The sequence below is a fragment of the Chamaea fasciata genome, unplaced genomic scaffold, assembly GCF_029207755.1.
Source record: "Chamaea fasciata isolate MVZ Bird 193981 ecotype frontalis unplaced genomic scaffold, bChaFas1.0.hap1 SCAF_20, whole genome shotgun sequence".
Lineage (NCBI taxonomy): Eukaryota > Metazoa > Chordata > Aves > Passeriformes > Sylviidae > Chamaea > Chamaea fasciata.
This window is the reverse complement of record NW_027094105.1, coordinates 2,417,143-2,430,285: the sequence shown is the minus strand read 5'-3', so window position 1 is coordinate 2,430,285 and position 13,143 is coordinate 2,417,143. Positions and strand designations below refer to the sequence as shown.

The 13,143-nt window shown below is 51.2% G+C and overlaps 1 protein-coding gene across 1 annotated transcript in view; it reads right to left on the bottom strand.

Annotated features, from left to right (window-relative positions):
* CACNA1B (calcium voltage-gated channel subunit alpha1 B) overlaps positions 1 to 13,143 on the bottom strand; it is a 298,701-nt gene that overhangs the window by 8,165 nt on the left and 277,393 nt on the right. The window contains exons 40-46 of the mRNA XM_066201321.1: positions 10,900 to 11,008; positions 8,422 to 8,529; positions 6,978 to 7,087; positions 5,956 to 6,077; positions 4,162 to 4,288; positions 3,199 to 3,309; positions 1,547 to 1,582 (exon numbers count right to left, since the gene is read on the bottom strand). Of these exons, the coding sequence (XP_066057418.1) occupies positions 1,547 to 1,582; positions 3,199 to 3,309; positions 4,162 to 4,288; positions 5,956 to 6,077; positions 6,978 to 7,087; positions 8,422 to 8,529; positions 10,900 to 11,008 (723 nt within the window). The remainder of the gene's footprint in view (positions 1 to 1,546; positions 1,583 to 3,198; positions 3,310 to 4,161; positions 4,289 to 5,955; positions 6,078 to 6,977; positions 7,088 to 8,421; positions 8,530 to 10,899; positions 11,009 to 13,143) is intronic.

The following is a 13,143-nucleotide window of genomic DNA, read 5'->3' as shown; positions in this document are numbered from 1 at the left end:
CAGGACAGCTCCTCCCACAGCCTCTGCCTTCCCTCTGCCCAGGGATAAAGCTCAGGAAACAGGGACAATTCCCACACTTCCTTCTCTGCTGGCCTCTGGTTGGCTCTGTGTGGAGACAACACCTCATCCATCCTCTGGATGCTTCCCTGGGTCTGTCACTGCATCCGAGCCGTGTGCCAGAGGAGATATCTCAGAGCGTTCCAGCACAACAGTGAAATTCAGGATGTTCCCCAGTCCCTCAGCCTCACACTTGTTTGAATTCCCAATCCAATAAGTGCTACAAAACAGCTCTCACAGAACATTTACTCTGCTCACTGTAACCTTTCCTGAGAGCTCTGTATTATTTTTCCTGTCTGCTCTCTTTTGTTTGCTTATCCCAAAATCCAGATCTCTGCTTCCCCGTGATATTTACCCAAGGCAAAGCCAATTGTTTCACAGCTCTGCTCATTATTTTGAGTGGAAAAACCACTCTCCGTCCCCTTGAGGGCAGATTATCCTGGGTGGAAAGGCACGATCTGGGCAGTTACCCACATTTTGGTGCTTTCCACTGTAAGCAGTTGGGATCCTGGTGCTGGAAGGTTTATCACAAGGCTAGGATGAGGGAGGCCAGCACAGCCTGTGGTGTGGCCCTGGAAGCACCAATTCCATCAGCAGGATCACCTTGTGCTGCTTTTGTGTCACCTCTTGTGGCCCGCATTTGTGTGGGCAAGAGATTATCCTCAGGAGCTTGGTATCTGTCCTTGTTTAGTGTTGAGCCTGCAGCTGGGGAAGGCAGGGGGGCTGTAAACTGGACAGTCTGATGGGCAAAAAATATGGGAAGTGAAAGTATTTCCCACTAAAAATGCATCTAGATTTTCAAAATCCATACAGGGGCTGCCAGGAAAAAACCCAACAGCACCTCCCCCCCAAAAAAAACCCCCAAAAAACCCCAAAACAAAACCAAAAAAAAACCCCAAAAAACCCCAACCCAAAAACCAAAACACCCACCAAAAAAAAATTTTAAAAAACAAAAAAACAAACACCCCCCCCCCCAACTACAAAAACCCCAAAACCAGACAGATTGACAAGAAATGAACATTTCTTTTTGGGCTTTGGTCCTGCTTCCATGCTTACTCCAGGGACAGAAGTCCCAGTGACACGAACAGTGGCAAAGCAATCAATCCCTTTTCCAGAAATCCTGGCAACACTCCTGTTATGGGAGGCACAGGCTCCCAAAAAGCCTCGGGAGATTGCATGCACCCCTGCAGAGAGCTCCTAATTGCTTCATTACCAACCCGACTGTTTTTGCTGCCTAAATTCCAGAGCAACGAGGCATGAAAATAAACAAATAAAAAAAAAAAAAAAAGCACAAACCACCCAGCCATCCCCTGGTACCAGAGCGAGCATCGTGCAACCACGGATCGAGGGAAAAGTGGGGAGAGAGAGAGAGAGAGCGGCTGCGCCGGCGCAACTCCAGATGAGAGGGGAGAAAAGTCAAGGGTTAAAGGAAGGTTAATTAATTCTTAAGATGAGTTTAATAGGATACAATTTAGTGCGAACTACATACTGCCAGGTAACTCCCAGGTGACCGTGCTTTGCTCCTCTGCAAACAATTCGGACAAGGTGAGGGACATTATTGGAAGCAGCCCCACAGTACAGCCAGTGTCAGACATCAGACGTGCAGCGGACACGATGACCACCAGGGAGGGAGGTGATGAGGGCAGGACAGCAGAGAGGGAGGGTGGGAACACAGGTGGAGGGTTTTGGGGTTTTTTTAAGTAAGTGGAACATAAAAAAGAGAGGCAAACAGAAAGGGAGATGTCCAGGAACAGAAAGCATTGCAAATAAGGGTTAGAAAGAACTCAAAAGTTTGGGGAGGGGCAGAGCAGCCGGTGAGAGGGAGGGTGGGGGGCGTGGAGGGGGAGACACACACAGAAAGGACATCAGTTATTCACCCAAGCTACAACCAGTGAACATTGTATTATTCAATGAGGTTAGAGCTGAGATTCAGGGCCTGATTCACAACCAGGGACAGTGACACCCCAGGGACACAAGCCACGCTTCTGTCAGGGACATCCTGCAAATACCTGACTGCCATGGAGAGGAGTTTCCCAAGGGAAGGTTCTGCCAGCTGCACTGCCAAGGAAGGAAAGAGGCTACCTGTGCTCTAGGATAAAGGGCAATTTCTGGGAAGGGGAAAGGCTTTGCTTTGTGTGCTGTTGCCTTTATTAAGCACAGTGAGGAGTGCTCCCGATAATTCTGAGAATCCCAGGGTTCACATAAAGGCTGCAGTTTCCAGAGACAGGTGAGAAATCCTCTGGCTGGCGAGGGGCAGCTCCAGCACGCTGGCACAACAATTCCATCTATGGAGCTACTGCTGTGTGCACACAACACAGGGTTTCACTTCAGGGTGCAGCAGACCCTTAACATTCTGCTCCCCACAGAAACAGAGCCCAAGGCCAGGCTGCTCCCTCCTGGCTGTGTGAATCAGGCCCTGGAATGAGGCAGGACACGAGTGGTGAGATGTGACACAGGAGGCAGGATGGTGGCTGGGCAGTATTTGGGACAAACAGCAGTGAACGTGTGAAATGGCCAGAAATGATCAGTGACATCCTACACACTAAGTAGCGCCCACAAGCTGATGAGAAAGTCAACTCTAGCGAGGAGATTTCTTAAAAAAAAATGAGTTAAATCAACAAGGGAAATCCTCAACATCAAATCACTGGCCAAGGTCACACTACAGGAAAAATCAGGGAACACACTCAGCGTCCCAGGCACAGCCCCTGGTAGTCCCTGTGCCTGCTGCATCCACCTAAGTGTGTCACAGCACATCTCCAGCTTTCTGTAAGGACAGGGCACAGGAGCGTGGCTTGGCTGGCTGGATAGACAGCACTCAACTAATGGGAAATGTGCCTTCCAGGAATACAGTCTGCAAATGGCCTTGTCCCCAAATTGTGACACTCTTGGGTGGTCCAGCCAGAGGGATTATCCTGGGCTGCTTTTTGCTGCAAGTAGGGAGGAGTAAAGCTGGGGACAGTGCTGTGACTGCACAGGACAGCTGCCACTTCTGCAGGGAACCCCCGATCATCCCAGCACAAGGCCTGGATTCCCATCTCCACATCTTTTAAAACCAGTATTCCCAAGCCACATCCCACCCATGACAAGCAGAGAGAAGATGCTGAGATCTCAGTCTCCCACGGCCAAATCCCCACCTCTCACCTGGGTTTCAGCAGCCAGGCGTGGCATGGAGGCCGCCCGGCCCTGGCTCTCCAGGCCTGGTTGGGGCTCTCCGTTGGCAACTGTGGGGCTGATCTCCTTCATTTCCACCACCTGATCAAAACATGGAATGGTTTCAGTAGCAGGAACAGGAGCATCAGCTTTGAAGCCACCATCAGCTTCCTGAAGTTTGATTTGATTGGGAGGAGATGCTGGTGTGGGAAAGAGCAACTGAAGAGCTGTGGAATGCCCAAGTTACTCTGTCCTCAGCAAGGACATCCCACAAGCAGTGGGATCAGCTCTTCCACCAGCCAGGAGCTCCAGCTGTGACCTGGGAAACCCCTCATCTGAGCTGGGACAATGGCATTGGGAAATGGGAAGAGAAAGTCTGAGGTAACCTATGGCAGCAAGACAATTCCAGAAAAAGCCTGTCCAGATCAGGCTGTGGGAGCTGCCAGGTCTGGGGTTTCTCCACAATGCTCAAGCAAGCAAGAGACAGAACAACGCTTGCCTCAAGGGACAGATCTCCCACTAATGCAGGTCCCCCTGTCTGCACCTGCTTTTCCTAAGCATTTTCTAAAACTTCTAAATTGTACCATAGTTTTAAAATTTCCTGCATCTCACCCCATCTTCACCTCCTTTTAAGTGTTTTTTCTAAAATTTCTTAAATTGTACCACTGTTCTAAAATTTCCTACCTCTCACCCTGTCTTCACCTGCTTTTTCTAAGTGTTCTCTAAAATTTATTATTCTACCACAGTTCTAAAATCTCCTGCATCTCACCCCATCTTCACCTGCTTTTTCCAAGAATTTTCTTAAATATCTGGAGCTCTACCACACCTCTAAAATCTCCTGCATCTCACCCTGTCTTCACCTGCTCTTTCCAAATGTTTTCTTAAATTTCTCAAGTCCTCCCACAGCTCCAAAATCTGCACCTTCCCCTTCCCACCTTCCCCCCATTTTCTCACCCTCTCGATGGGGATCTCCTCGGAGTGGCCTCGCTCAAAAGCTGGGCTCCTGGTTTCATAGAACACGTCCTGGGTGCGCTGCGTTCCCCAAGAGCTGGACTCTTTGATCGCTCCCTCTGGGGGTGGCCTGTCCGAAGGAAAAGAGAGAAAAAATATTCATTCTTTTACAAAGAGATTTTGCTGAATTAGGCAAACAGACTCGAGCACCCTTTGGGGTTTCACTTGTGAAAATCAGCTGCAGGATGGGCACAGGGGCTGGTGAAGCTCTACGGTCCCCTGGGTTTTTCCCCTGTAGAGGCTGAAGGTCCCATGAGAACGAGGAAATCAAACCCACCATGATATTTTTTTCAGTAATTAAGGAAAACAACTTCTGCTACTTAATTCCTTATGGACAATGAAGAATTTGGGAGTTCAGGCTGATTTTGTGTGCAGGACCAGCTGGACACTGGTCAAACACCTCAGCCATGCTGAAGCCCGTTCACCAGCTGTTGAGTCTGGTGTTGGTTTCCCCATCAGGATTATGTGGGATGTTTAAACCTCAGCTGTCTGTCACTAAAAATCCATAGCACTCATGATCCAGAGAAAAATCACCTGGAGCGGGAAATGGAGAATTGATTAGGGATCACTGTCACTAGGCCTGTTTGGAAAGCTCTCCATGAGAGGATAATTTCCCCAAAGAGACGAATTGTGCTGTGGCAAGCACTTGATGTTGCCCAGTGCCACAAGCTCAAGGGATGAATTTACTCCCAAGGATCTTTGGCCTCCCAAAAACTCATTGCTGGGATTGTCAGTGGGGTTTGTTTGGCTATTTTGCAATGGTCCCAAATTCCTGTGAGCAAACTCACACTGGGAAGCTCTCCAGTGAGGATTCATGAAGGAAACACCGAGAACCCAACACCACCAGCACAGGGATAAGCGCAGTGGGAGCAGAGCCACCAGCAGGAATTGTCCCAGCCATGGTGAGAAAAGGCTGCTGGCCTTTGTCTTGGGTTGCAATGCAAGATGTAACCCAAAGTGTGTATTCTATTGCCATCTGCTGAAACCAGGTGGGGAGGTGGGAGGTGTTTTTCTCTTCTATGACCCATCCCTCGTAACTCCAGGCTAGAGGGGGTGGTGCCTTCTGTCAATGGGCAGCTGTTCAAACCAGCTGGGGCAGAGTTCTTTATCCCTTCCAGGACCCATCCTCCCTCCAGGGGATATCTGCCGTCCATGGGCCATCGAGGCTCACTGCAGGGCTGATACAATCCCATCATCCCATGGGGAGAGGCTCCACCCAGGGGGAGGAGCCCAGCATTCCCGCCTGGATCAAACCTGGCATTCAGAACACCAGCACAGCCTGTGTGCACTGGATTCCCAGAGGGAGATCGGACCCATCTCAGCATCACTGGACCCTTCTACAGGATCATCTCTGCTCCAACAGAACCACATCTGGCACTGCAGGAGGATTTATTTGGACTGCTCCCAACAGCCTGACCAACAGGGTGTCAGGCTGTATCTGACTCTGTCAGTGTTTTCTTTTTTGTACTACTACATTTTTATTTTTAATTTCCCTAGTAAAGAACTGTTATTCCTATTCCCATATCTCTCCCTGAAAGCCTCTTAATTTCTAAATTATAATAATTTGGAGGGAGGGGGTTTACATTCTCCATTCCAGGGGAAGCTCCAGCTTTTCCCTGGCAGGCACCTGTCTTTACAAAGGAAGCCAGCCTTGGTGTCAGCAGAGCCACTGGAGCAGCAGAGGTGGGTGGGGTGACCCCGAGGTGTGGTGGCTCTGGAGGGGTCAGGGATACTCACAAGGCTCCCCCGTTGTTGAGGGAGGCCGAGCTCTTCTGGCGCAGGAAGGCCTTGGCGTTGTTGAAGGGCTGGGTCTGCTCCAGGGTGGCCTTCAAGGGGTGGAAGAGAGACACTGGCCCGGGCTGCCAAGCACAAGGGAAGGTTGTCAGAGCTGGGATGGAATGTTTTCTCTATGAAAAAGTCCACTTTGCCACCCTGGGAGAGAAGAAAGGCCACCCCAGACTGGGCACAGCTGGGAGAGGCTCTGAGGGACACCTGGTACAAGTCGTGTTCTGCTGCAATCCCCTTTCCCCCTGAATGCTCTCCCAAGCCCTGCTGCAATCCCCATTCCCTCCACAATTCCCCTTCTCTCTGAACGCTCTCCCAGTCACCAGAGCACTGAATTCTTTTATTCAGGGAATAAAAGAAGGGAGTTCCCCCATGGATGTGGCCAGAGGAGCTGTGCAATTCCAATGGCTCTGGATGGATCTGTTGTAGCCATCCACCTGTGGGACAGATCTCCACCCTGTGCTGGAGATCAGCTGGATGCTCATCCTGAAAACAACAGGTGTTTGTTCTGCTGGAAAGAACTGGGCTTTCAATGCCAGTTGTGTGAAAACATTTTCTAGAATTTGTAAAAACCTTCAAACCTATTAGAGCCAAAACGACTTTGAATAATTCCTATTTTCAAAAATAACTTAAGCCTTCTATAGCCAAACTATCAACAGCTTTCAATAATTCTTTAGTCTCCCAAGGAAATCTATTGGTGTTCCCCAGGCCCTAGGACATTTTTAAACACAGGATTTAGACTTTCGAAGATCAGTTGCCATTTTTTTGGAAAAGATCTTTCTTTACTGGAAAAGGCAACTAAAATGATTTTTTAAAAAATTTTTTTTTGAGAGAGACTTTCAGGAGATATTTCCATTTTTGAGGCAGCATTTTTAAACCCTGTTTGGAGGGGCAGCCAAGACCTTCTGGATGAATCCTGCTGGTGATTCTTGTTAGAGCTGCCCAAGAGGGAAATGGAAAAACCCCTTTTGTACCTGGCACAGGCCCCCGGGGGGCTGGACTTGCTCCCTGCTGTTCTTATTCTGCTTGTAGAAGTCAAAAATCATCAGGGCTGCGTAGACCTTCCCCACAGTCATTTCATCAGCTGCCAGGGCATGGGAAAACCACGGCAGAGACATTCCAAGGATGAGGAGAAGACAGGAATAAGAAATAACAGCAAATGAGTGTGAAAAACAGGGAGAGGGAGGAAGCAACATGAGAATAGTGAGGCAAAACAGACACAGAAAAGTAGGAGAAAGGAAAAAAAAACCACAAAGAAAAGGTTACAACACATTCTTCAGCTCTTTGCCTGTTGCTGCCTTGCCTTGGTTTGGAGCTCTCTGTGGCAAACACAGGGATTGTGAAGGAAAAACCAGGCAGGAAAACTCAGTGGTATTGTCAGCATTTCTGAGAGAATTCCTAAATTCATCCCAGACCCACAGCCAGCCTTTATCAACGAAGCAGCCTGACTCCTGCTTCTCTGAACTACAGTAAATGGGGTAGAATGGGCTAATACACATTTAAGGAATATTTCATTTTTCCAGATTTTTTTTTTCACCCTCAGAGCCATGGGACAGCCCTTCCCTGCCCAGCACTGGAGTACTCACCATGGGAGAAAGAACTGAGCAGCAGATATATAAGAATCAAGAGAGGAGGGGAGGGAAAGACTTCAGCAGTCACTATGATTTGCACCTCCTCTGCTCCCTCATTTTTCCTAATTAACAACCCCTTTTTCTTAATTAACAATGCCTTTATTACTCCACACTGTTTCTCATTAATCAGGAATCCAGAGCTAATCAGGATAACAGCAAACTTCCCATTTTCTCAGCACTTTTGCCCAGGACATCACCATGTAACAAAAAGGCCTTTAAGCCCCAAACACCTCACATCTGATTCTCTAACTCCTCCGCAAGCTTTAATTTTTCTTCCCCCCATTTTTCTGGAGCTCAGGTGGCAGAAATTGCTCTCCCACCCTGCAAGGCAAAGGCTGGAGGCTGACAGAGCTGGGGGAAAGCTCTGGAAGAGGCCACACAGGGCTGTGGTCTCTGCTGGGCACTGTTTGGGATTTGGGTTTTTCCACGCGCAGGGAATGTCCTGCAGCACAATGCAGTCCATGCCCAGAGGTGAGCTCAGCTTCCCCAAGCCCTGTGTGACAGAGCCAGGGCAGCACAGAGCCTGCAGGGGGTCAGCTGCCCTCGGTGTCCTCGCTGTACCCTCCAGGTGACCCACATGGGGCTTGGGACAGAGCAGGCAAGGAGGGGAAAACCTAATCTGGGGTTGGACAGAGCAGACAAGGAGGGAAAAACCTCATCTGGGGTTGGACAGAGCAGACAAGGAGGGAAAAACCTCATCTGGGGTTGGACAGAGCAGACAAGGAGGGAAAAACCTCATCTGGGGTTCCTGGGTGTCTGGGATGGAGCCAGTGCTTGAAGCACTTACGTTTGTGAGGAGGCACTAGCAGATCCAGAGTCTTCTGGGACAGGTTGGGCCAGACCAGCGAGATCTCCTTCCTGAGCTCAGCGTCGCACTGGTGCTGCTTTACACCTCCTACAGCCAGGGGGAGGGAGAGGGGTGAGAGCCTGCCCGGGCAGCACATCCCACTGCTCCCATCCCCTCTTCCCATCCCTTGGGAAGGGTGAGCCAGCACAGCCCTTCCCTACCCAGGGAATCCATGAATTCTCCATGAGAGCAGTGCATGAACTCAGCAGGACCATCCTTGCCTCGCCCTGGGGACCCTGAGCAGGGACCTGGGGTTTAAATCTGAGCTCAGACTTATTCCACAGAACTGCAGGTGCCTCTTCCTTTGGGGAGTGCCCGTGCAGGCAGCAGCACCTCCCAGGTAGGATGCAAAGGACCAGGACATGAATCACAAAATCCCATGATCACAGACGGGTTTGGGCTGGAAAAGACCTTAAAGATCCTCTAACCCAGCCTCCACTGAGCAATGTCCTGAGGGATTACAAACCTGCTGCCACCAACTCGTCCCAAAATCCCTGGGAATGACACACAAACCCAGAGCTCTGCCCCAGCACCCTAAGGCAGAGCAGAGCCCGACCCAGCAGCTCTGCTCAGAGGGCCAAAGCCAGCCCTAAATGCACACGGGGACAGTGATTAAAGGCTGGGTGAGCCCCAGGCCAGCTCCCAGCTGAATTCCCCACACAGCAGGCAATTAAGCAGTTCATCTGAATGACAGAGATTATTTTTCTAAGAGCAGAGTGAGGGGAGGAGGCTCAAGGTGCTCTGTTACACCGCGGTTTGAACTCCCACACGGGAACTCATTAGGGAGGTTTATTAAGGGCCTGTTAAGCCCACTAAAGACTCAATTAAATGTAGCACATGAAACCTAGTCAAAGGCGGCTCATAACAACAAAACAGGTCAGAACCTCACACCCCGGAGCAGAGCTAAACCACAGAAATAATCCAGGCTATCAGCTGAGCTCTCCTCTCTGGCTCCCTTCCAATTTTCGAAAGGGTGGGGGGAGCTTTTCCAGCTGAAAAAGGCTGACAGGTAACCAGAAAGTGAAAATTAAACAAACTCTCAGCATCCTTATCTAGGAGTCATTCTTGAAATAAGGTGCCGGCTCTTAAAGTCACAGGACGTCCTAAAAGCATCTGTAGAAACGAGTGTCTGCTCCTTGTCTTGATCCCACTCCTTTGGGGAAACCCCAGGCACCTCAAACTTTTGTCTTCTTCCAGCAATGCCTCCCCAAAGCATCAAAGGCAAAGTTTAAGCAGCACAGGAGGGAGGAGATTAACTCAGATGTTTGCACTGGCCTAAAACCGCTTAGGAAAGCACAACAGCCTAACCCTGCCTTGCCCCTGCTCCTGAGAGCGTTTGTTACCTCCCGTTAACTTTTAAATGAGGTGTAAGAGTGCTTAGGCCAGGCATGCCTTGCCTGTGACCCCAGCCGGGCTGATGAAATGGGTAACGACCCAGAGGAAAGGCTGATGCAGTTTATTACGCTGCAAAGTTTAATTGGGAGGCGAGTAAACGCCTGATTAAGCACTTCAATAATTCCATTTTATCTCAATGTGGAATGTGCTTCGGGGCACCTGGAGTTCCTGCCTCGCTGCCAGCGTGGAGTGACTGGGGAGGAAGGGCTGGAACAGTTCCGAGGTGTGGAAACTCAGTTCTGACTGAGAGCGCACAGGACATGTCCTGGCTGCCTCCTCCCAGGGCTCTCAGCTGGGATGGGCAAAGTCTCCCACATTTCCCTGACACCCCAAAGGCACAGGGATGCTCAGGGCCCCTCTCCAAGCTCCCTTGTCCTCAGGTGTCGGCATGGGAGGGCAGTGGGAAGACAGGATTCCCACCTGGGGCAGAAGTGCCATGGTTTGGGGAGGACAGCAAGATTTCACTGAGTACTCTGAGCTGGATGGGACCCACACGGATTAAATCAAACTCTTCAGTGAATGGCCCATCCAGGGATCAATCTGTGCCCTCGGTGTTCCTGGCACCTTCCTCTGACCAACCCAGCCCATCTTGGGGTCAGGAGCTGGGCCTTGAGCCAATGTGTCTCAGATAACTCTGATTTTCTCCTGGTTTTCAGAGCTCAGATGGCAGAAAACGCACTCCTATCCTGCAAGGCACAGGCTGGAGGCTGACAGAGCTGGGGAAAAGCTCTAGAAGAGGCCAGGCAGGGCATTGGTCTCTAATTCGTGCTGTTTTGGGGGTTTTTCCATGTACAAGAAACCCACAGCACAATAAAATCCACACCTAGAGGAGACTTCAGCTTCCCTAAACCCTGTGGGACCGAGCCACAGTCACAGAGGATTCCAAGAAGCTGAGCTGCCCTGGGTGTCCTTGCTGCATCCTCCAGGTGACCCAGCCACCCCTGAGCCACCAGCCCCTCTCACCTGAGGCCAGTTTGACCTCCAGGTGACCCAGCCAGCCCCTCATCCCCCCCTCCCTCTCACCTGAGGCCAGTTTGATCTCCAGGGCCGTGCGGATCAGGGCCATCAGCGTGGAGGTGAAGTGCACGGTTAGATCCTCGGGAGAGATGGGCATGTTCATCCTCACCAGGCGCTGGGGACACACAGGGCTGGCTGTCAGTGGGGGCCAGGAGTCCTCCCCCCACCCTCCCCCGCCCCTCTCTGAACCCCCCAGAAAACAAACAGGAAGGAACTTTTTGTGTGCTGAGCTGAAGTCCTTCTGCACGTGGACGTCAGCTCCAGACAGGAGCAGGTTTGGGGTAGAACATCAGCGGTTTAAGGAGTGATTTGCCAGCACTGCATTGCACCCCTACAGAGTTCTCCCAAAAGAAGCCAGGGGGGGAGCATCTCATCCCATTTCCTGGCTGTCTCCAGTGGTGTCTGCAGCATCCAGACACGTGGCTGCTCATACCACCTGCCAAAGCAGCGTGCTGAGGAGAAAAAAACCATAAATCCACCTCCTCCACCCTTTCCTACACCACTTGGCCTCACTAAATCCTTCACTGAAATCCTGAAACAGGACAAAACGGCGCCTGGCCCCAGTGACTGAAGTAAGATGATGGAAGGTTTGCATCTGCCACCTGAGGCTGCAGCTCCATCCCAAATGTGCCCGTGCCTCTCCAGCTGTCCTTGCTGGGAGCAGGAGGTGAGGAAGGCACCTCCAGTGACAATGACACCGTGAGGGTTTGTGCAGGAGCTGTGCCATCCCTGGAGGGGGCTGGGATGGTGTATTTTGGTCCCAGCCTGAAGCACACTTGGGAACAGTGCTGAGCCCTGGAATGTGGCTCAAGCACCCCGGGGCAGCGTGGAGGGGTTGGTGACAGGTAAAGGCGACAATGTCCTTCCTGCTGGGGACACCTGGATTGTGGCTCCTGTCTCCCTCCCTTGCAGTGACCGAGCTGCACAGCTCCATCCACACCTTCCCAGAGAGGAGAGGCAGGATGAACACGAGCAGGATTGTAATTCCCTCCCTGCTCTTCCAATCCAAACATGGAACCATCCCTCAGGATCAGTGTTTTCCAAGATCTTCAGAGCTGGGAGCGACTCGTTCCCCATCACCAGCCACCTCTGGCAGGGCAAATCCATCATTCTGCTAAGCAGGAAGCACCTGAAATTGCTTTGGAAAGCTTTGACCTGCTGGCAGCAGAGCAGCTCCATGCTCCAAGCCTTGCTGATAAGCTCAGCACGCATTTAAAGGATGGAATTCTCCTTCAGCAGCCTGATGATTCCTCAGCTTTCAGGAGCTGCTTGAAAACATCCCTGTCTCAGACAAACCCCGGTGTTTCTGTTCTCCAGAGGGATTTTCCACCCAAGGCACCCCCTGGGTGTTGATCTGCCTGAGCACAGCCTCAAAAACCCAGTGGCAGCTTGGCCTGGGCCCCTTGCTGGGGAGGCAACTTCATCCCCATCTGAAAGCTGCTGGGGCTGTTCTTTAGATCCCTCTGTCTGCCCAGAAACCTCCTGTTTGTTTAACCACAGCCCCCAAATGCTGTGAGGAGTGAGTGCCAGCTGCACATGAACACGCTCAGGGCGCTGCAGCAGTGGCCACAAGCCTGGCTCTGTTTCCAGAGCTGCAGATTTTGGTGCAGCCTCTTTGCTGCCCTGGGGAAAACCTGCAGCAGAAACTCCTCTGCTGATGGGCATTTTCCTGCTCGTGAACAGAGCGTGGTGCAGGTGAGAGCAGGGACCTGGGGGAGCTTCAGGCAAGGTGAGAGGCTCAGTGGGAGCCCTGATTGCTGCCCCTGTTTCCCTCAAAGCAAGCCCCAGCTGGGGCATGAACACTTGGCCAGGTTTTCCATCTCTGGGATAAGCTCCCTGCTTCGAGAATCTTCCAACTTCAATTTCTAGTTTCCCAGATATATGGACTGAGCTGCCTTAGAATCCCAGACTGGTTTGAGTTGGAAAAGACCTTAAAACTCATCTCATTCCACCCCCTGCCATGGGCAGACACCTTTCCCTGTCCCAGGTTGCTCCAAGCTCTGTCCAAAACCTGCCCCTGGGCACTTCCATGCCCTCAGAGTGCAGACCCCAACCCTGGCACCTCCTGCCAGCCAAGGAGACAATTCCCCCCAGGGGAACACTTGTTGGTGTTGACACGAGCAAAGGGCACAAAGTGCTGGTCCAGTGTAAAAACCTGCTCAGAGGAGCTGGAATCTCCTTGTTTATCCATTTACACATTTTCAGCTCTCACTGCATCCTGCAGGAACAAGAGGCCACTGTAACAACGTC